General features: G+C 38.6%; 1 protein-coding gene across 1 annotated transcript in view; it reads right to left on the minus strand.

Moving 5' to 3' along the window:
• Window positions 1–5409: 5409 nt before the first annotated feature.
• The window catches only part of LOC140369171 (thrombospondin-2-like), a 30184-nt gene continuing 12684 nt past the window's right edge, over window positions 5410–22909 (minus strand). Inside the window, exons 7-20 of the mRNA XM_072456437.1 lie at window positions 22516–22689; window positions 21755–21885; window positions 21106–21240; window positions 19764–19982; window positions 19100–19207; window positions 17573–17732; window positions 16563–16681; window positions 15037–15271; window positions 12919–13146; window positions 11836–11966; window positions 10154–10294; window positions 9002–9099; window positions 6610–6749; window positions 5410–5560 (exon numbers count right to left, since the gene is read on the minus strand). Of these exons, the coding sequence (XP_072312538.1) occupies window positions 5553–5560; window positions 6610–6749; window positions 9002–9099; window positions 10154–10294; window positions 11836–11966; window positions 12919–13146; window positions 15037–15271; window positions 16563–16681; window positions 17573–17732; window positions 19100–19207; window positions 19764–19982; window positions 21106–21240; window positions 21755–21885; window positions 22516–22689 (2027 nt within the window). The 3' untranslated portion in view covers window positions 5410–5552. The remainder of the gene's footprint in view (window positions 5561–6609; window positions 6750–9001; window positions 9100–10153; window positions 10295–11835; window positions 11967–12918; window positions 13147–15036; window positions 15272–16562; window positions 16682–17572; window positions 17733–19099; window positions 19208–19763; window positions 19983–21105; window positions 21241–21754; window positions 21886–22515; window positions 22690–22909) is intronic.

Consider the following 22909-nt stretch of genomic DNA (forward strand, 5'->3'; position numbering starts at 1 on the left):
TACTACTTCTACTACTACTTCTACTTCTACTACTACTTCTACAACTTCTACTTCTACTACTTCTACTACTACTTCTACTACTTCTACTACTACTTCTACTACGACTTCTACTACTTCTACTACTACTTCTACTAATTCTACTACTACTACTACTACTTCTACTACTACTTCTACTACTACTTCTACAACTTCTACTACTACTACTACTACTACTACTACTTCTACTACTACTTCTACTACTACTTCTACAACTTCTACTACTACTACTACTACTACTTCTACTACTTCTACTTCTACTACTACTACTACTACTACTTCTACTACTACTTCTTCTACTACTACTTCTACTACAACTTCGACTTCTACTACTACTACTTCTACTACTTCTACTACTACTTCTACTACTTCTACTACTACTTCTTCTACTACTACTTCTACTACAACTTCGACTTCTACTACTACTACTTCTACTACTTCTACTACGACTTCTACTACTTCTACTACGACTTCTACTACTTCTATTACTACTTCTACTACTACTTCTACTTCTACTTCTACTACTACTTCTACAACTTCTACTTCTACTGCTGCTACTACTACTACTTCTACTACTACTTCTACTACTACGACTTCTACTACTTCTACTACTACTTCTACTACTTCTACTTCTTCTACTACTACTACTTCCACTACTACTTCTACTACTTCTACTACTACTTCTACTTCTACTACGACTTCTACTACTACTTCTGCTTCTACTATGACTTCTACTACTTCTACTACTTCTACTACTACTACTTCTACTACTTCTACTACGACTACTACGACTACTACTACTTCTACTACTTCTACCACTACTTCTACTACGACTACTACTACTACTACTACGACTACTACGACTACTACGACTACTACTACTTCTACTACTTCTACTACTTCTACTACTACTACTTCTACTACTACTTCTACTACGACTACTACTACTTCTACTACTTCTACTACGACTACTACTACTACTACTACTGCTTCTACTACTACTATTACTACTACTTCTACTACTACTACTACTGCTACTGCTCCGTTTTGATACTTAAGTGAAAGTACAGGTACATGAGCACACAAATACTCGTTAAAAGTATTAAAAATGTACATAAATGAACCGTTAAAGCATCAAATTGTAATAAACTTTGATAAGAATGCGTTTGAAGCCTGTTTGTGTGTGTTCGGGCAAGATGTGCTCCAGAAATGTGCCACCAAGTCTAAAACTGTGAGAAAAATATACTTTTACTTCTCAGTCCAGTAGTGTAGAAAGTACAGACACATCCTCTGGAATCTAGTGAAGTAATAAAGTAAGTATCCACTGTAGAATGTACTTAATACGTAGAGGGTTTGCTTGGATGCAGTACTTTGACTCGACTGTTGGCCTCGGGCAGAGGGCGAGCGAGGCGACACGGATTGGGAAAAGGCCTCGCTCAAACTGGTCCGACAGGTTTGAAATGTTGAGAATAACAACAAAGGATTTTCCCCTGAAACCTCAAGGTCGGGTTTCAAGGTAAGTCCAGATTTAAACTGTATTTACACTGCATTTCAACAGCTACAGTAATGAATCACGTCTTTAAGCTCGACTATGAGTTAGACACTATTGTAGCCATTAAGTGAAGGTTTATTTTATACTTAATAAGGCCTTTTTTATGTATCCATCTTGTTTATATCATGTTTATCAAATGGGACACAATGACCTGTTACTGTGTACTTCTTCATTATCTGTAAACTGGTACAAATAGTCTTAAATCTGACATCATGGCGTTACATCAGACACAAATAACTGCATTTAAACTGTGGCAAAAGGAGCTTCAGCATGAGTCGTACTGTTTAGTTTCATGCGCCACATAACCTTGACAACAACGCCCCTCGCCGCCTCTCAGAGACTAAACTTCCACAGATAGGGCGTATTTCACTCATTTTTTATTATTTTAACTGTTATTTATCCACGTAAAAACATAAAAGAGTCGGTGGTGGAAGAAGAGCGCAACTGTCACGTGAAAAGTGAGGATTTCAGACAGATTTTGAGAACAATTAAAGCTTGAAAAGTGCAGATTTTTGTTCAAAATCAAAGACTGGATCGATTTCCTAATTCTTCTGGCAGCATTTATTTGTATATTTGGGTTCGTTCAAAGCTGACGTACTATGAAAGTGCTCAAAACAACATCTCAGCCATTTCACGGGGTCTAAAACTGTAAAGAGTTATTTAAGTAAAGTACAGATAAGTATGGTACTTATGTAAGTACAGTACTTTTACTTTTGTACTTTGGTACTTTCCTTCACTGAAAAGAGTAGACTTCATTCAAAATACACTTGTTACAGTCTCCAACATTTGAGGGCTAGTTTCTGTGTATGAAAGTAGAGAAGGCCCATATTGAGCTAAGAAAGACTTGGTAAAGACTCAAAACTATTACGTTATCTCTATTTATTTGACCCAAACTGCACTACAATGTCACAGAAATACATAAAAAACAACTTTATATGCAGAAAAGTACTTGGAAACTGTGTATTTATACGTAAAAACTCAGCAAACCCACTCCATATAGTCTCTTTTCTGTCCCATATAAATCCTTATAATCTAAAGAAAATAGACTAAAACAATATTAATCAGTTAAACGACTAAAATGTGCACAAATGTTGATTTATTTGATATCGAAAACACCCCAACTGTGTAAGGTCGGTCCAAGTATGACAAAATGGCGCATATTATGACTCAGTTTTGGATATAATGGTGTATAATCCAGTAATTGTTCCCAGATGTAATGGAGAGATGTTTCAGTATTGACGCAGCCGGTATAATACGTATAAAGCTGGGCGTGGCTGCATCGGCTGTAGAAATATTAACAATACAGTCAGTAATTCCAGTACATTTTAACTGTATTTTACATCATACAGTACACGCAATAAACAAGGCGACCATCACAGGGAAATGTGGTGTGACGGACATGATAAATTTAAGCTTATAGATAAAGAAAAGCTGTAAAAACGTATTATTTTCAGTGTTAAACTCCTTAAAACACAGTTAATAGCACATAATGGTGATAGCAAAGGTTTAAAAAGTACTTTAGTAGAAATAGGCACACTTGTATTTTTATTGTTCTCATGTGAGGCAAAGCTAAAAAATATATATATATAAACCAGAATTTGTATTCGTCAACTAATATTTTCTTTGGATTTTAACTATAAAAGCAAAAGGTTAAGACATGGAGTGAATTAGCTGAATAAATGGAACAGAATTGTGAAATTAATCTGCTTTTTTACACAAATACACATCAACACTTTCCTGGTAAGTTCTTGTATAAATACTTTTTGGGCGTGGTCACAGTTTGCGTCAGAAAAAGACCAGATCGACGTGTTATTAAAAGGTTTTGAGGACAAGAGTTTTGCTCCGCAGTCTGTTTTTTTAATCTTTAATCAAGTGCTAACGAGTTTAAACTGGCACTATTCCAATCGTCACAGCTAATTACTCATTCTTCTTCTAATTTAAAGCGTCACGTTCGGCACAATAAGTCAATATACTTTCTAAAAATCAATTCAATTCACCAAATTAATTAGATTTTCTAGCATTGGTCGTTGGGAAATACTTCTAATCCTGATTGAATGTCGTTTACCTTTGAGCCACAAGAGGGCGCTTGAGACTGCGACTTCTCCATACAGTAGCACAAACTACTAAACATGAAGTAAAAATATGCATTCACAATATATACACAATACAGACTGATTTATTGATAACAGTTACAGATTTAATTTCCAAGAATGTACACGAATCCTCACACTGTCCTTTCCATCATTTAATCGTTAATTAATATGTACATCCAATGCTTGATAACATGTAATAACGGAATATAATGCTTTATTCCGTGTATTTTGTATTAAAGGGCGTATGGCAGGATTTTACGATTTCCTAGTTTGACTGTATTTGGTGTATTTGTACCTGTTGTACGTATAAATTATAGTTTTACACCAATCGCGCAGGTATTTGCGGAGAAAATCGGTAGAAAATGACAGGAAGTGACATCACACCAGGGACACTCATTCCAGTCAAAGTTTATGCATAATTTACACAAAGAAACACATTTTTTGACCTTCTAAACATTCATTCAACGAAACAAAAGTGCTCTCGCATATTAGTATTTGTAAAGTAAAAAAAAATGGTGATTCATTTTTGTACTCGTAATTTCCTAGTGTGATGTCGTCGATTTACAAACAGGAAGTAAAATTATAAACCTAAAAAGATAGCTATTTCGGATATCATTTTCAGCAAAATATCAAAATGTATTTATATTAACTGCATTTTAGTTCGATGAGTCGTCCAACGTGTCAGAGGCACTTTATGTAGATCATAATTTCACATTTTGTGCATTGTTGTAAACCATAATATTGATTTAAAACAGCTTTAGATGTGTTGTAAAAGCAGTTTTAGGGACAAAATGAGACAGCTGAGTGCATTCAGCGTCTAATTATGGAGTGCGTTATCGTCCAAAACTCTGTTAGCATGCTAGTTGGGAAGCGCGCTGTTAGCATTCTAGTTGGGAAGCGCGCTGGTAGCTAGCATTCTAGTTGGGAAGAGTGCTGTTAGCATGCTAGTTGGGAACCGCACTGTTAGCATTCTAGTCGGGAAGCACGCAGTTAGCATTCTAGTCGGGAAGCATGCTGGTAGCATTCTAGTTGGGAAGCGCGCTGTTAGCATGCTAGTTGGGAACCGCACTGTTAGCATTCTAGTCGGGAAGCGTGCTGGTAGCATTCTAGTCGGGAAGCGCGCTGGTAGCATTCTAGTCGGGAAGCGCGCTGGTAGCATTCTAGTCGGGAAGCGCGCTGGTAGCATTCTAGTCGGGAAGCGCGCTGGTAGCATTCTAGTTGGGAAGCGCGCTGTTAGCATGCTAGTTGGGAACCGCACTGTTAGTATTCTAGTCGGGAAACACGCAGTTAGTATTCTAGTCGGGAAGCGCGCTGGTTGCATTCTAGTCGGGAAGCGCGCTGGTAGCATGCTAGTCAGGAAGCACGCTGTTAGCATTCTAGTCGGGAAGCGCGCTGGTAGCATGCTAGTCAGGAAGCACGCTGTTAGCATTCTAGTTGGGAAGATCGCACGTAATTGTAGAAATGAGCCAGTTAATTCCTTTTCAAATGGAAGTATTGTAGTACAGAGCAGTGGGCGGAGATGGGGGGCAGGTGAAAACTTAATTTTTCTGTGCACTCAAGCCTGAAGTGCAGGACAATCATAGTAAATTACTCTGCAGGAATCAATCGAAATACAACTTTGAGTGAGTAAATCACGAGGGAACACAAGCCAATTATGTCCCTTTAAAACCACTTTGCGTTTTCAGAAGGCCATCGACATATGGATTTATTACATCTAGACATCAAACTAAAATAAAAAAAACAACAACAATCATAGTCCAAGATGGTTGTTGGGTTGACACGGGTCAGAACATTGTCGCTCTCCAAATCATCATAAATCTGAGCTTGTTTCTCTGCCGTTCCCAGCAGCAGCAGCAGCAGCAGCAGCAGAATCAGTTATCTGAAAAACAGACACGGCTTTTCTAAGAACGACGGGTTCACGGCAGGAGAAGTCTGTGAAAGTGGGGCTCAAGATGTTTGTACGGGACCAAACCCGAGCGACATGCTTAACCAGGACTGTAACAGGAGCAATGAGGACTAAACTAGGACTTGATCTGGACTTAAATCAGCAAGTGACACGTTTATGCTGACATGTCCTTTTCAGGTTTATTTATATTAATTCAGCCCGTACATTTCAGATGAAGCCAATATTTTACTTTGAGGTAAAAAATGTCATTGAAGTTGAGCCTGATTCAGAATGATGTTTGCTTTTTGTTATGTCTTAGTTTAGTAGTTTTGGCATCAAGTATCCATGGGTTTAGTCTTGGTTTAGAAAAGGTTTTAATCCTGCTTTAGACCTGGTTAAGACCTGGTTTAGTCCTGGTTTAGACCTGGTTACGTCTTGGTTTAGTCCTGGTTTAGACCTGGTTTGATCCTGGTTTAGTCCTGGTTTAGACCTGGTTTAGACCTGGTTTAGTCTTGGTTTAGACCTGGTTTAGACCTGGTTTAGTCCTGGTTTAGACCTGGTTTAGACCTGGTTACGTCTTGGTTTAGTTCTGCTTTAGTTCTGGTTTAGTTCTGCTTTAGTCCTGGTTTAGTCCTGGTTTAGACCTGGTTTAGACCTGGTTTAGACCTGGTTTAGTCCTGGTTTAGACCTGGTTTAGACCTGGTTTAGTCCTGGTTTAGACCTGGTTTAGACCTGGTTTAGTCCTGGTTTAGACCTGGTTACGTCTTGGTTTAGTTCTGCTTTAGTTCTGGTTTAGTTCTGCTTTAGTCCTGGTTTAGACCTGGTTTAGACCTGGTTACATCTTGGTTTAGTCTTGTATCTTGTAGGGTGCATTCACACATCAACATTTGTTCTAAACTGGGACTAAACCTGGAACTAAACCTGTACTAGCCCAAACCGACGCTCAAACTGGGCCCATACCAGGACCAAACGACACGTGATCTCGCTCCAGATCTCACACAGATTTCCAAAGCGAGTTGTTGGTGAGTCTCAGTCTTCGTTACCTCTGCACTCGTATCTCAGGTCGGAGAAGATGACTTGTTCCTGTGAAAACACAAAGAGGCCCAGACGCCCTCCGGCCAAAGTGTGGTCATACACCGCCCCGGAGTCCGCCAGGAGGCCCCGCCCCTCGTACACCACCACTCTGCAACGGGACGAGACACGCAGACATGTAAGGAGCAAAAGAGGGTCAACGTGCACGACGTAAAGCATCCAGATCAAACACATTTAAAGGGGCTTGTCTCCATGAATATGTGTTTTTTGGGAATATTTAGAGGTGTTTTTATTGCCCCTCCACATTGTAACTTGGCGCCCGCCCCTTGTTTCCGTGGGGATGGATACGTTTAATGCCATACTGTGCAACATTCCAGGCAAAGCAATAACATCTCCATGGAGACAGACAGTTACGTAGTGCACATTTAAATATTGCAACACAAATATAGCCGTTTAATATTTTTCATAGTTTTGGCCGAGGTGCGACTTATATGTGATATTATGTATTATTTTCACACTGGTAACCACAAGAGGGCGCTCTAGGCTCTGAGCGACGCAGAAGAAGAATCTGCACTTCCTCTGGAGTTTGTGGAGTTGTTTAGAAGTGACACAGAGGAAGAAGAATTCAATGGATTTAGTGATTTGGGGTAAAACTGATGCTTTGCTAAACTTGTTAGCATGTTCTTTATGCTATAGTTATCTGAATAACTGTTCATATGTTACGTTAACATACCAGACACTTACCACAGTTCTGTCTGTGCCTCATGTAGCTGAAGGTGTTAGCGTTAGCATACGTCATGTAGCTGAAGGTGTTAGCGTTAGCATACGTACACCTATTCACCATGTTCTCTCATCTGTTATTATTTTAAACTGCATTTCAAGATGAAACGTCTGTTCTTGGTCTAGGATCTGATCAAATTAATTAACTTCTAACTCCAGTGCGACTTATATAAGTTTTTTTCTTCTCTTTTATGCATTTTTTGGCTGGTGCGACTTATACTCCGGAAAGTACAGCACATGTGTTTTTATTGTCTGGGAAAAACATCCAATTTCCACAGATCTGACCTGTCACTTGTGGGCTGGTGACGTCAACTGCTCGTCTCCATGGAGATAGGTAAGTCTAATGCCTTAATCAGGGACATTCCAGGAAAAGCCAGTCGACCTCAGTGCGATTTCTTGTCATATTTTTACATAAATCAAGAAAAACTATATGTGAAGTTATATGTCTAAAAGTAAACCATATGTGTCTAAAAGTACACCTCTTCATATTCCATTCAAAAATCACAAACATCGCAACGCACTTCACTTACCCACAATGCATCTCTCCACAATCTTTTAACAGCTTTGCCTCTTTGCTGATTGAGCCTTGATATCGCTCTCCATCTGTGCTATAAAAGCGCGATGCTCGGGGCGTTTTGGTTTTTTTGCGCGCACATTAGCGAGAAGTGCAACGCGTTCTGCAGAATCCGTGCCGCGAATCGTGAATTATTACACGGGCTCTCGCGTAATAACTCTGAAAGATTGACGACGTCGCCGAGTCGGGGAGCATCTGATGTGATCCGAGCAGGTTTTTGAGATGTTTCGTTCTGTGTGGCTCGTCGCTTAAATCTTCGCGAGCTCTGGCAGACGAGCGCGGAGGAGAAAATGGAAAATGCCTTGCCAATTCTTTTTATGGTTTGAATTGGAAAAACACAGAGAGACACATGTTTTAAAGCTCGGGATTTGTGCGCAGAATAAAACGGTTAAGTTGATGTAAAACTGGCGAAGTCGCTCGTTTCAAATCCTGCAAAAACTGTGATTAAAGGGCCTATGACAGGTTTTTACGATTTTCCAATTTAGACTTTATTTGGTGTATTTGTACCTGTTGTACATATAAATTATAGTTTTACACCAATCGAGGCGGTATTTGTAGAGAAAAGTCAAAAAAATCTGTAGAAAAATGACAGGAAGTGACATCACACTTGAGAAACTCATTCCAGTCAAATTTTAAGCATAATTCACACAAAATAAACTATTTTTTGACTCTCTAAACATGAATTCAACATAATAAAGTCACTCTCATATATTTGTATTTGTCAAATAAAGAAAACGGCGACATTAGATACGTTTTGCCCAGTGTTTGTTGGGTAATTTCCTAGTGTGATGTCATCAATTACAAACAGGAAGTGAAATTATTACCCTAAAAAAATTGCTATTCTGTGATAACATCTTTAAAAATGTTAGCAAAATTCTAAATATATTGATCTTAACTGCGTTTTAGTTCAACGAGTCGTCCGACCTGTAGGGGGCGCTGTAAGATACAGGACGGAAACGAACCAGTAAAAATGCTTATAAACTGCAGGTAACTCATACGTTCTTTCTATGTTTCTCTACGTTTTCCTTCTTCTTCTTCTTTCTTTTTACCTGATGAAGCCAGTCTTGGGCCGGTGCATGAGGTGCATGCGGTACGCCGTGAAGTGCTTCCAGCCGATTTTATTTGGGTCGTGCCATAAAGTTTTGACCTGGGGGAGAGACAGATGCGGGGGAGGTCAGCGCGAGAGGAGAAACAAAGATTCAGGTATTTCCAATCATTCAGTGCAACTTTGTGGCAGATTTATTTGTATTTTTTATAGAGTCATTATTCAACAGAGTTAGTGCAAAAACAAGAAATGAGGGAGACGTATTGGGAATTACGCGAAGCAAATTCGGTTTAACTCATTTGAACGCAGACAAAGTGTGTTTCCCATTAACAGAGACGACTGTAGTGGTCTCCAATTGTCCAAAACAAACTGATTAAAAGCTGGTAATACAAATGACACTTTATGCTTGTAGTATTGTCATAAACACACAGTATAGACTCTTGAAATGTCATCAGACGGTTCAAAACTACAGAATGGCGTCGACTGGAGGCAAAATAAACCATGAATCCTTTGCAATTGTTATATTTTTTCTTTTCTTTGTCGTGTGTTTTATTTTTTCCCATTTTCTCTTTATTCTTGTTTGAAAAAATAAATCAAATAATAATTAAAAAAACAATTGTTTGTATTACAACAAATAAGCCGCACTTTAGATTCCAGTTGTTGTTTTTTTGCTTTTCTACCAAAACAATAAAACATTTGCAATTGTTATCTTTTTTTCTTATCTTTTTTTCTCTCTTTTTTTTTGTCATGTGTTGTTTTTTTCGTAATTTTTTTTCATCCTTTTTCTTCTAATAAATAATAATAAAACAAACAATTGTTTTCTTTTTTTCTTTTCTTTTTTTGGTCATGTGTTGTTGTTTTTTTCATCTTCTCTTTTTTTTGTTCTAGCAATAAAAAAAATAAAAAAAAGCAATTATTATCTGGCATACAATCTAAATACTAATGCTTTTAAATCTTTATTACAAAAAAAACAAGCCACACTTTATGATGTCCAGGGTTAGTTTGCTTTTCTATCACAAATGGAGTAAAAAAAACAATTGCTTAAATGTAATTACACTAGTCTGCTAACTAAAGCGTGCAGCGACGTGCAGCGACGTGCAGCGATGTGCAGCGATGTGCAGCGACATACAGCGATGTGCAGTGCCGTACGCGATACCTGGTTCCTTGTACTTCCAGTGTGCCAGAGTGCGTTCCTCAAATACTCGCCGGGCCCCGTGGTGGAGTCGACCAGTTTGATGGAGAGTCCCGCCGTGCCGAACGCTTTTGAGGGCCTCTTCTCCCAGTAGGCCTGCGACACCTGCGCTCACCGCACAAGCACATCAACAAAACCGCAACATAAACAAAATACACACTGCGCTAAAGCCGTCTCCTCCGAGCAGTTCGATAAAGCAGCTGAGGTCGTCTTTTCTGTCGAGCTCAAACGACACAAACACTTTTAATTATTGCCTTAGCAAAGCAAACAATGATAAGATCCATTTATTCTCAAGAAACTATTTGTTCATTGTTATTATTACCTGTATTTTCCGGACTATAAGTTGCACCCTTTTTCATAGTTTTGGCCGGCGTGCAACTTATACTTATATTTATACTTATATACTTGTACTTATACTCCGATGTGATATTATTTGTTATTTTCACACACATTTCATACTCCAGTGCAACTTATATATGTTTTTTTCTTCTCTATTATGCATTTTTTGGCTGGTGCGACTTACACTCCAGTGCAACTTATAGTCCGGAAAATACGGTAAATCTTTGTCTGTGCTTTATTAAGGCTAATTAAGGTGTAGTTATTATGAATAGGGCGCCAAAGCATTAAAATGAAGATATACTTATTAAAAATACATGTTGTTTTTGTGTCACGGTAACTACAGATTGAACTGAAGAAATGACTACCGTATTTCCAGAACTATAAGTTGCACCTTTTTTCATAGTTTTGGCCGGGGTGTGACTTATACTTATATATATATACTTATATGCTTATACTCCGGAGTGACTTATTTGCGATATTATTTGTTATTATCACACTTGCAACCGCATTTCATACTCCAGTGCGACTTATATATGTTTTTTTCTTCTCTAAAACATGTTTAAACTTTACAATAGTGAACGCCAGATGCTTCCCCGCAGTCACTATTCAAATTAAACGTATCTATAAAACATATTTACTACAGCCAAAGCACAGAGCGGACAATAAAACCAAAACGCAATAAAAGCAGCGGCTACGATACAATAAAAAACAACGCAAGCACAAATTATCTCACAAAAGACAATCATTATTCAAACTCAAAAGGCTTTTTATCTCTACTTTGTGTCAAATGCTAAAGAAAAGGCGTAGAAATGTATAGTGCTTGAGTGACTGTGCCTGTTTAACTTATTCTCTAGAGAAATCAGACTATAATTGGATAGCTAGCATAAGCAGATTACTCTAGCTTGCGTGTATGAGCGGAATACATCTTTTTATACTAGACCTGGCACAGTAATCACTTTATCGACTTCAATAAATTAAACTGGGACAATATTTTAGGGCTCAATATGTCTCGTATTATGAATGTTTTGTTATTTTTTTGTAATATAAGAACATTTCAGCCGTAGATGTTTGAATAATTAACATGTCGGACTCATAAACTAACTATAAATGCTTAATTCGGTACTTTATTTTTTACAGCCCATGATTCTTACAACATTTGGAAAAGGGTTTGATTATCGTTTGTTGTGATTTTCCGGGAGAAACAACGCGTTTCGCACTTCCGAAACGCGTTGCCGTAGTGTTAGCGCGTTGCCGTAGCATTAGCGCTTTGCCGTAGCGTTAGTGTTTGAGTGCCGTCGAGTCCACACCTGCTTCCACATGACCACGTAAAAGCGGCGGCTGGACTGATACGCGAAGGCCACGCCGGCGTAGTCGTCGTCGCGGTCCGTGTTCACGTAAAAGGTCACGCTGAAGTCCACCGCGCTGAACCGGTCAAAACCTGGAGGAATAATGTGCAAAAGCATCGTTACATTTTTATTACAAATACATGTGTTCAAATCTATTTAATTGTGTTTTTTTGTGACTAAATGCTGTCAATGATCCCGTTTTGGTTCTGTGCTTTCTGTATCTTTATGTATTGTTTTGTTTTTTAACCCTGTTCATGTCCTTAGTGATTTATTTTGACATGGCTGTGCTTGTTTTTCAGCTTCACTTACTTTTTTAGATTTTTTTTATCCCCGGATTATTTTGACTATTTTCTTTTTTTATTGTTTTTAATTATTATTATTTTTAATTCAATTGTATTATTATTATTATTATTATATTTAAAAAAAACTCTATGTTATTTTATTTATTTATTTTAGGTGCATATTAATACTCATTTCTGTAAATGTATCAGAATTGAATTAAATTATAATTAAATATGATCTTTTTTTTTTTTTTTTTTTTTAGCATTTTGGATTGTTCTTTTGATTCTTACCCAAATACGGACATTAAAGGCTGTAACTGAGCTATTTTTTATTTTAAATATCCGAGTTAAATTGATTCAAAGCGATATTATTAAGTCAAATTACTAATAACCAAATAACTAAATTTGTTTAATTCAGTTTGCATATCAGTTAAAAACATATTACACAATTGCTTTTTAATAGATACCTAACTGTACTTTTGTAAATTTGAACCTTTTTTTGCACTAATGTAATGTAAACCTAATGTAAAGATCAGTTGTTGCTTTTGTACAAATATGTAAAGTTTGGTAGATTTAGATTGTCTTTTTCCAGATTTTGACACATTAAATACCAACTTTTTGAAGGAAAATTCAACATATTCAGACATTTTTTTAAATGTTTAGCCCAATATTCCTTCACACTGATAACACAAGCCTTTTCCACCATTTGTATACATTTGGACACAGAACGACTACATTATATTGGGCGTTTCTGCACCCTCACCCAGAGCGATGCCGGGGTCAGAGTTGGCCTTCTGCAGCAGCTCCGTGCCCTCGCTCCGGATGATCCACAGCGGATCGGACTGCGTGGTTCCTTTAGGGTCCAACAGAACCACCTGGAACCTTCTGAAGTCCGTGAGCCCGATGTCCTGGTTCAGCGGGCACACGTCCAGCGCGTCGGGAACACTGTCGTTGTCGAAGTCGTCGAAGCAGACGTCGCCGCTACCGTCGCCTACAGGAAACGTGCCGGAAATGCGTTAGCGTAGCGACGAAAATGCGTACCGTATTTTCCGGACTATAAGCCGCACCGGAGTATAAGTCGCACCAGCCAAAAAATGCATAATAGAGAAGAAAAAAACATACATAAGTCGCACTGGAGTATAAGTCGCACTGGAGTATAAGTCGCATTTTCGGGGGAAATTTATTTGATAAAATCCAAGACCAAGAACAGACATTTCATCTTGAAATGCAGTTTAAAATAATTAGATTAACAGATTAGAGAACATGGTGAATAGGTGTCCGTATGCTAACGCTAACACCTTCAGCTACATGACGTATGCTAACGCTAACACCTTCAGCTACATGACGTATGCTAACGCTAACACCTTCAGCTACATGACGCACAGACAGAACTGTGGTAAGTGTCTGGTATGTTAACGTAACATATGAACAGTTATTCAGATAACTATAGCATAAAGAACATGCTAACAAGTTTACCAAAGCATCAGTTTTACCCCAAATCACTAAATCCATTGAATTCTTCTTCCTCTGTGTCACTTCTTGCGGTTGCCAGTGTGAAAATAACGAATTTTAAGTCGCACCCGGCCAAAACTATGTAAAAAGGCGTGACTTATAGACCGGAAAATATGGTACAAAGATCACAGCTGTCATCGTTATTTATGTTATTTGGATTCTCACGTGAGCTTTAAATGTTCATATTTGTTTGCTCCACTGAAGCAAGAATATGTACTCATGGCTGTTAAATAAATCCATAATAAACTGCACACGACGTGAATGTTTGTTGCAGACGTTGCGCTAACGTTAGACGAGATGGCAGATGGCATTGTTTTGAGTGCTCGTTCCTCAACATCTGCCAGTAGGAAATACACACACGCAAACAGACACAAACACATGCTAGTGGCACGCCAAATACAGTGTAGAGGGAGTATACAGTGTGTCAGTTATTACCTATGCGGATACGTGCAGTGGTTTTATGTTTACTTATACATTTGTTTGCTGTTTTAAATCAGCCAGTTTCCACGGTTTTGTCGGAGAGAGAGAGATGACAGACCAAAAGTCGTCCGGGATCAGGATCAGGACTGGTGTTAGCGCTCCGTCTACTGGCGGCAGAGGGGATTACCGCAGGGAGAAAAACAACGCTAGCTTTTTTCACCGACGTTATGTTAAATCGATTATTAGGTGAATAATTAATTGTGGTTATTAGGGTCACAATATAATCGTAAAAAATGAAGCCAAAAAATAATAATTGTGACAGTTTTAGAATCTAAATTTGTTCAATCTATAGTTAAAGTTAAATGTACAGTATATTTAACTTCATTTTGTCTTTCAGAAAGTTCTATTTTGAAAAAAGCTGGTCACAAACAAAGGAGGAGAAGTAACATGTCAGACCACGGGAAGTAAAGAAAAATTAAGGTTTCACTCTTGTTTAGTCACAGTCTCAATAATTGTGAATAAGGTAAATAATTGTGAAAAATTTTGAAAAATCGGGAATAATCGCGAATGACACTTTTTCATCACAATAATTGTAACTCTGAAAATGGTCCATCGTGCTAATGTAAATATGTCGTTGTATGAAAAAACGATTTGACAGCAGAAATACTCACATATAGAGTTAAAAACAGTGCAGAAGACCTCCGGATTTCAACCTATGACATCACAAATCTCAGAAATTTTACACCAAGCGTTTTTTTGGCCAAGAATGAATGAAACAAGCGTGAATGAATGAACAACTCCAGGTATAATTTGATGAGGGAACAATGTGATTATGTTGTTAAAAGCTCAAAGAAGTCCATTTTGCATAATACGTGTCCTTTAAGTACTATAATGACCTAAAGCTTCAAGTTAAATCCACATTTGTCACAAAGCGTGTTCAAACTCTGACCGTCCGAGTCTCGCTGGTCGGGGTTGGGCACCAGTCTGCAGTTGTCTCTGTCGTCGGGCACGCCGTCGCCGTCGTCGTCGTGGTCACAGGCGTCGCCGCGGCCGTCCCGGTCCTGGTCGGCCTGGTTGCTGTTGGACACGTACGGGCAGTTGTCCACGGAGTTCTGGTGACCGTCCTCGTCGATGTCCGCGTTGTCGTCGCACGAGTCTCCCACCAAGTCGCTGTCGGAGTCCAGCTGCAAGAAGGACCGACAATACTTCAGATATCGACACGTAAACGCACAAAAAACAAGACAAAGACAGAGAGATGATAAAACTAATGTGATCTAGAAGAACCCTGATTTTCAACCAATTTGTCGGGGAAAGCTAGTGTGACTTTAGGTGTTGTTAAGTGAATTCACGCATCTATTTTTGGAGAATAATTTACTATTTCGCAAACCTCTGCACCAAAAAAATACATAAAAACTCATTTAAAAAACATGTGGCACATACATCATTTGCCACATGTTATTTTTATAGGAGTTGTTTGGTTGTGTTTTAACAGGATGTTTTAGTAGGTGATGTACCACTGTGTCTTTTTAACAAAATAAGAAGTACACTGAGGCTCAAAAAAGGTACAAAAATAATAAAAACTGGTCTAGCATATCTGTCCTATCTTTACCTATACATACATTTTGCAAAAAGTGTTTCGTTTTTTTTTTATTCTATTCCTGTCCACTGTGATTCTGGCTCAGTCTTTGACAGTTGGCCCATTCTGTGTCAACCATTTTTTAGCGCTGGCCATTTTCCCCCTGCTCCTGGTGGCAAAAAGTACATTCCAAAAGTATCCACCTGTTGTTTCCATTACAGGGGTTTTATGTCCCAGAAATAATCATTTTAAACTCAAGTGGGCAGTTGGCAGTGCAATAATAATAATAATAATAATAATAATTTTAATTCAGTGTTTATGAACAACCAGACAATTGTACATTGTTTTTTGTGTACAATTGTTTTCATTGTTGTTTCAAACAGACATAAGGAAGGTAGTGTTTAACAGAGAAGGGGGCGACCAGGCTAGTATAGGGATCATATCTGGTTCAGTCCTAATTTTACACACTTCTTCTATGATGCCATTACGGTAATTGATTCATCTAAACTTGGATTATTAGACATGTAGATGTTCATACTTCCCAAATTCTAGGGCTGTAGTCCACTGACGACATTAGCGGTCGACTAAAGACAATAACTGTGGCGCGGAACTAGCAAAAACTTTCACAAACACATTTTTTAAGATCTCACATGCAAACAGCTACGTATACAGAGAAGTCCAAGTAAACTGCATCTTCATAAGTGAAAAGGAGGATTAAATTCCAGCTTTTCTATGACTGTGCATATAAATAAGACATTTGGTCGACTAAAACACCACCGACTGAATAACTGACCAAACAACGGAAGCACGACTAACATCCCATTTCAAATTCAGTTTTTGTACATTCTGCGTCTGCCACAGTCACACATTGAACCCGAGCCCGCGGTCGCGTCCTTCACCTGCAGAGGGTTGTGCAGCAGGGGGCAGTTGTCGCACTGATCTCCCACTCCGTCAAGGTCCGTGTCCCTCTGGTCCGTGTTGTAGACCAAAGGACAGTTGTCGGGGTCGTTCAGCACCTCTGCACAAAAGAAACGATCAAACCTACCGCGCCATCGTCATCGTTTGAACTGATGGACGTCTGAGCGCAGGACATTCACTCATTCATCCTCCAATTATTATCCACTCTGGGCTTTTGTTGGTGCTTCCAGGAGAATGTTTAAATTCACTGTGGGTATTTTTTTATTAGAATATTTTTTTATAATTTAATATTACCGTAATTTCCGGACTATAAGTTGCACCTTTTTTCATAGTTTTGGCCGGGGTGCGATTTATACTTATATTTATATTGATATACTTATATTCCGGAGCGACTTATATGTGATATTATTTGTTATTTTCACACTTGCAACTGCATTTTATACTCCAGTGCGACTTATATATGTTCTTTTCTTCTCTATTATGCATTTTTTGGCTGGTGCGACTTATACTCAGGTGCGACTTATACTTTGGAAAATATGGAATGTATATATTTAATTAATTAATTCAGTGGTAAATTAGTCACCACCATGATATTTGGTGTATTCATTTGTGTAATTGTGTTTAATTTTTGTTACTAAAAATAAGATACAAATGTATGGGGAAAAAAACATTATAGAGGGAACCAATACTTTAACTTATTTAGTTGCGTAAAAGTATTTAAAAATGTCTTCTATATGTTAAAAAAAAAAATTGTAAACAACTTCAGTAGCATCAATATTTGAGAAGAGTGAAATACAAACTGATAACTCATTTATACAAAAATTGCGGTCTAAACTAAAGTACAAGATGTTTCTATTAAAATGTTTATTCTTTCAATGAACTAAATAACTGCAGTCTTTGTGAGTTGACAGTTGCGCCGACTCAAATTGCGATTTAGATGAGATTGATGGATCATATTTGTGCAGCGCTGCCCCGCCCACACGTTTCTTACCATCTCCATCCACGTCTATGCTGCAGGCGTCGCCCTCTCCGTCGCCGTTGGTGTCGGTTTGCAGTGGGTTGCTCTCGAAGGGACAGTTATCGCACGCGTCCCCGAGTCCGTCCAGGTCTGAGTCGAACTGGCGAGGGTTGAACACCAGAGGGCAGTTGTCCTAAAAACACATACGTAAATGTGCTGTGTTGCCTTTCGCTTTTTTTTCTCGCTCTCGACGGTTAAATATTATTCATCAAGTTTGCTGAACAGATCCAAGTATTTATCATTAACATTTTTAAACTACAGTCGCATAGAGTCAAAAACAGGATTTGGCAAAAATGGCTTTCAGCTATTTTGCTCCGTCTGTGGAATAAAACTCTTTAAATTAAATGTCATTTTATGAATTCAAAGCACTGGTTATGAATGACCCACTCTGCCAGTGCTCTTGCTTTGTATAATTTTGTATGTGTAAGCATGTTTTCTTGTATTTGTTATATATTATTACAGTATTTTCCGGACTATAAATTGCACCTTTTTTCATAGTTTTGGCCGGGGTGCGACTTATACTCCAGAGCGACTTGTATGTGATATTATTCGTAATTTTCACACATGACAACCACAAGAGGGAGCTCTAGACTCTAAGCGACGCAGAAGAAGAATCTGCACTTCCTCTTCTATTGTTGTGAAAATGTACAGCCGCCCACTCCAGAAGCAGGCGTTTTGCTCCCTCGCTTTTGACTAGGTTTTTATTTTAAACTTTACACATTTTTGACAGAAGGCCAGGGAAAATCAGAGAGCGGTCAGATAATAATAATAATAATAATAATAATAATAATAATAATAAAAAGGCGGTAACCACAATATGTGCCTGACGTTATATTACTCAAGTAGAAGTAATTAGTAAGAGAGAAATGTATTTGGGGAAACAATTACTTCAGTAACAGAGTAACAGTTTGGGCTTGTATTGTGTTTAAGATGTAAAAACGTTCATAAATACCGTACGTTTCTCATAGTTTTGCCTGGGTGCAACTTCTATGTGATATTATTTGTTATTTTCACATTGACAACCACAAGAGGGCGCTCTAGGCTCTAAGCGACGCAGAAGAAGAATCAGCACTTCCTCTTCCTCTGGAGTTTGTGGAGTTGTTTAGAAGTGACACAGAGGAAGAAGAATTCAATGGATTTAGTGATTTGGGGTAAAACTGATGCTTTGGTAAACTTGTTAGCATGTTCTTTATGCTATAGTTATCTGAATAACTGTTCATATGTTACGTTAACATACCAGACACTTACCACAGTTCTGTCTGTGCCTCATGTAGCTGAAGGTGTTAGCGTTAGCATACGTCATGTAGCTGAAGGTGTTAGCGTTAGCATACGGACACCTATTCACCATGTTCTAATCTGTTATTATTTTAAATTGCATTCTTGGTCTTGGGTCTCATCAAATACATTTCCCCCAAAAATGCAACTTTTATATATTTTTCTTCTTCTCTATTTTGTATTTTTTGGCCGTGCGACTTATACTATCATCTAAATGTCTCTTACCCGTCCATCAAGAATCTCATCGTTATCGTCATCGGGATCACAGGCGTCTCCGAGCCCGTCTTTGTCCCAGTCTTCCTGTCCAGAGTTTGGAATCGTTGGGCAATTGTCCTGTAAGGGAAAAAAGTAAGGGAAATGTAAAAATCCCATTAATATATATTATATCATACTAAATAGACAATAATATGCATCAGAAGGACGAGAATTTGAAAAATAAAAATTAATTAGAAGGCAAAAATGCAGAAAAATTAAAAAAAAAATATAGAAATTGTTTTAAGATCAGATATTAATAATTTTCAGTTAACTTTTATTTATTTTTAAGTGTTTGTATTATTTGTTGAAATTCATTGATACAAATATTGGCTTATACACTTATTTTATTCCTATTTATAGTATTTAATTTACACTTAAAAACATATTTTGCCTTTTGAGTTCTACCAGATCCAGGTCTAAATTATACTTAAATCAGATATAAAATAGTAAGTAAGTTCTAAGCAAAAACCCTAAAAAAGTGTGGACAAATTGACACAAAATCAAGCAACAACAGGAATCTGCACAAAACAAGAAATATTTGAGAACCAGTACAAAATGTCAGGATAAAGAGATTTAAAATCAGCGTTACATTGTGCATATACAAATACATTGAACTCATAAACACTGCAGATACCGTTTCGCAGTGATATGTTGCGTTTCGTTTGCAGGCGAGCTGTTGATTGGGCCACCCGTCCAGATCCGAGTCTTCCCCGCAGAGGAAACCGTCTCCAGCGAAGCCCACGGCGCACACACATTTGAACAGCAGCTCCGAGGCCAGCCCCAGGTAAAAACACTCTGCCAATCGGTGACAGCTGTGAGTGCCGTCTTTGCAGGGATTATGAGGCTCGCAAACCTGCAAGAAAAAGTGACAGTTTCGAAACACGGAACAAAACAGTTCGCTGCGAGGGACATGTTTCATTGCAACTATTTTTGATTTTCTAGTGTATAAAAGCTGCTAACTCAGTCGTTCAAACCTCTACAAACATGTTCTGGAGTTCTTCTATTACCGTTTTATTCCAATCTATAAGTCGCACCTTTTTTCATAGTTTTGGCCGGGGTGCGACTTATACTCCAGCACGACTTATATGTGATATTATTCGTTATTTTCACACTGGCAACCGCATTTCACATGTTGATTATTTTCACACTGACGACCAGAAGAGGGCGCTTTAGGCTCTAAGTGACACAGAAGAAGAATCTGCACTTCCTCTTCCTCTGGAGTTTGTGGAGTTGTTTAGAAGTGACACAGAGGAAGAAGAATTCAATGGATTTAGTGATTTGGGGTAAAACTGATGCTTTGGTAAACTTGTTAGCAGTTCTGTCTGTGCCTCATGTAGCTGAAGGTGTTAGCGTTAGCATACGTCATGTAGCTGAAGGTGTTAAAATAAAAGCTGTTTCCTTTTCACACAAATACAGACAAATTTGCGTCGTGCTTTGAGGTAGAATACAGTTTCAGGAAATGTGATAACAGTCGAGTGTTACGTTCACATAAAGTAGGCGCAAAACAATGCAATTTCACACGTGTCATGTTCAAATTGATTCATACGTTTGTTCATAATAGTGCGATGCTTTTTGAAGCTATAAGGGCTTTTTTTGTCCCTTATGTTGTGTGGTAAAGGATTCCATTTGTGCATGGCTCCAAACACACAGTACATTGCCTCTGATTATGTTAGTTTTATATTTCGGCAGAGCGTCCCACCCTTTCAGGAAGCCTAGTGGAGACATTTGCCCAATAATCTAACTAATTTAACTAATAGTGGTCTGAGCCCTGCGACAGGCACTAGATATTGTTGTTGTGTCCTTGGTCAGGAGGACATCTAACCCACCGTGCTTTTGTGAAAGTGGCCCACACTTCCATTACAAAGTGTCTCTAAATGCAGTATATAAAAGCAATACTGGTAATGTAAGAATAATCTACAGACTAATGAAAGACCTAAACAAAAAGCTAAACCACCATTACCCATGTGAACGTTCACCTGTTTGTTGGTCTGCGCCTCCTGTAGTCCCAGTCCAAAAGGCTGAGTGCCTCTGTACCGCGGCGGGCAGGGCAGACAGTAGAACCCGGGATCCGTGTTAACGCACTCGGTCACACACACTCTGCCCACTTCACACTGAGCACACACACGTCGTACATGTAAATAATAACTTAACATCATGTGTGAAAGGCTGTTTCAACGTGTACAGCAATGCAAAAACTAAATGATCTATAAACCGTAACCAAACACCAGCCATCATATCGCATATAGTTTCAGGATTTTAACTGAAAATGTTTATTAGGTGTCAGTCAATCTAAATCTCTACCCCAGGGTTAAAAAACAAACTAAACTAAAGACTACATTTTCTTGAGGGACAGAATTTTCAAAGTGCCTGACACAGCACAACATGATCCCACTTTTGACACAATTCTGGGCCACATCAGAATGTTGGGAGGGCCTGATCTGGCCCGCAGGCCTTAAGTTGAATAGCCTGTACTGTAGTTTACCTCTTTCTAAAACATCCACAGTCACATCTTCAGTACAACATGGTTAAAGTTAAAAAAAAGTGGACTGAACACATCAGGGGTCTTTAGTATTCTCACTCTTTAAAGGTCGATAGCATCATATTAACATTAGTAAGTTACATTACCTCGTTTTCATCCTCACAGTGAGTTCCATTTCCTCTCAGACCTGGAGGACAGGGACCACACTCCCAGGACCCGTCTGAGTGAGAGGTGCAGCTCACTCCAGGAAAACAGGGCTTAGATCTCTGACAAACATCTGAAAACAAACGTGTAACAAAAATTATGTTACGATTATGTGATTTATGTGAATGAAAGTTTATACTCATAATAATGCATTTCCTTTCTAGACACAGTGATTACAGATTGAACACCGCCCTTTATTACCTTTTAATTATTTTTTTTAGGACAAATCAACTGTTGCTGCACCAAGCTTGAGCCTACTTTGAATTATAATTTAAAAAAAAAGAAATGGGCTGCTTCTAACCATTATTATTATCTATTTAGAAATTATTTTTGCAATCAGTCGACTAGTCATATAATTATTTCTATTGTATATTGAGATGTTTTGAATATATTTTAAACCAAATGAAAGTTTAAATATGCTGAATTAAGGCTCCTAAATAGAGGATAATTTTTACTTTTCAACACTTTGGTTTAATAATGCAGCTGTCTATGTTATAAAAAGGTAATTATGTATGTGTTTCAGTGTGTATAGTCCAGATAATTATCAAAATTATGAAAATACAACTACAATTTTGTTTATATAGTCCAAAATTAGTTGAATAATTGTTGCAGCCCTAAAAAATATATCTTTTGAATGTTAAAAAACCCTCAAAATGGCATCTAAACTCGGTCTGAAACTCGCGTACAGTTTGCCATCTCTTACCCACAGGACATGGCGGCGCGTTGCAGGCCTCATAGTCCACGGCGTCGCCCGCGCACAGCTTCCCTCCGTGTTCCGGGGCGGGGTCAGAACACGCCCTGTCTCGGCTGGACAGTCCCCCACCGCACGAGCGAGAGCACGGGGACCACTCGGACCAACCGCTCCAGCCGCCCGCAACTGCCATTTGCACAGCGAGAGGCCGGTGTTTGCAAATGTGAGGGTGAAAGGGCGTTTCAGCACGAAAACACTGTGATTTACGTGAACAGCCGGCACTTAGGTTTGAGTGTTTTGTGCCCTGGTTTACTTAGGCGGGGGGGGGGGGGGGGGGGGGGGGGGGTTCTGAAGCAAATTGTGACAGGGCTATTCAACTTCATGTTCCTGAGGGCCAAGACCAAGG

The sequence above is a fragment of the Eucyclogobius newberryi genome, unplaced genomic scaffold, assembly GCF_026437365.1.
Source record: "Eucyclogobius newberryi isolate DKJ021-1_F unplaced genomic scaffold, fEucNew1.0.hap1 SCAF_20, whole genome shotgun sequence".
Classification (NCBI taxonomy): Eukaryota; Metazoa; Chordata; class Actinopteri; order Gobiiformes; family Gobiidae; genus Eucyclogobius; species Eucyclogobius newberryi.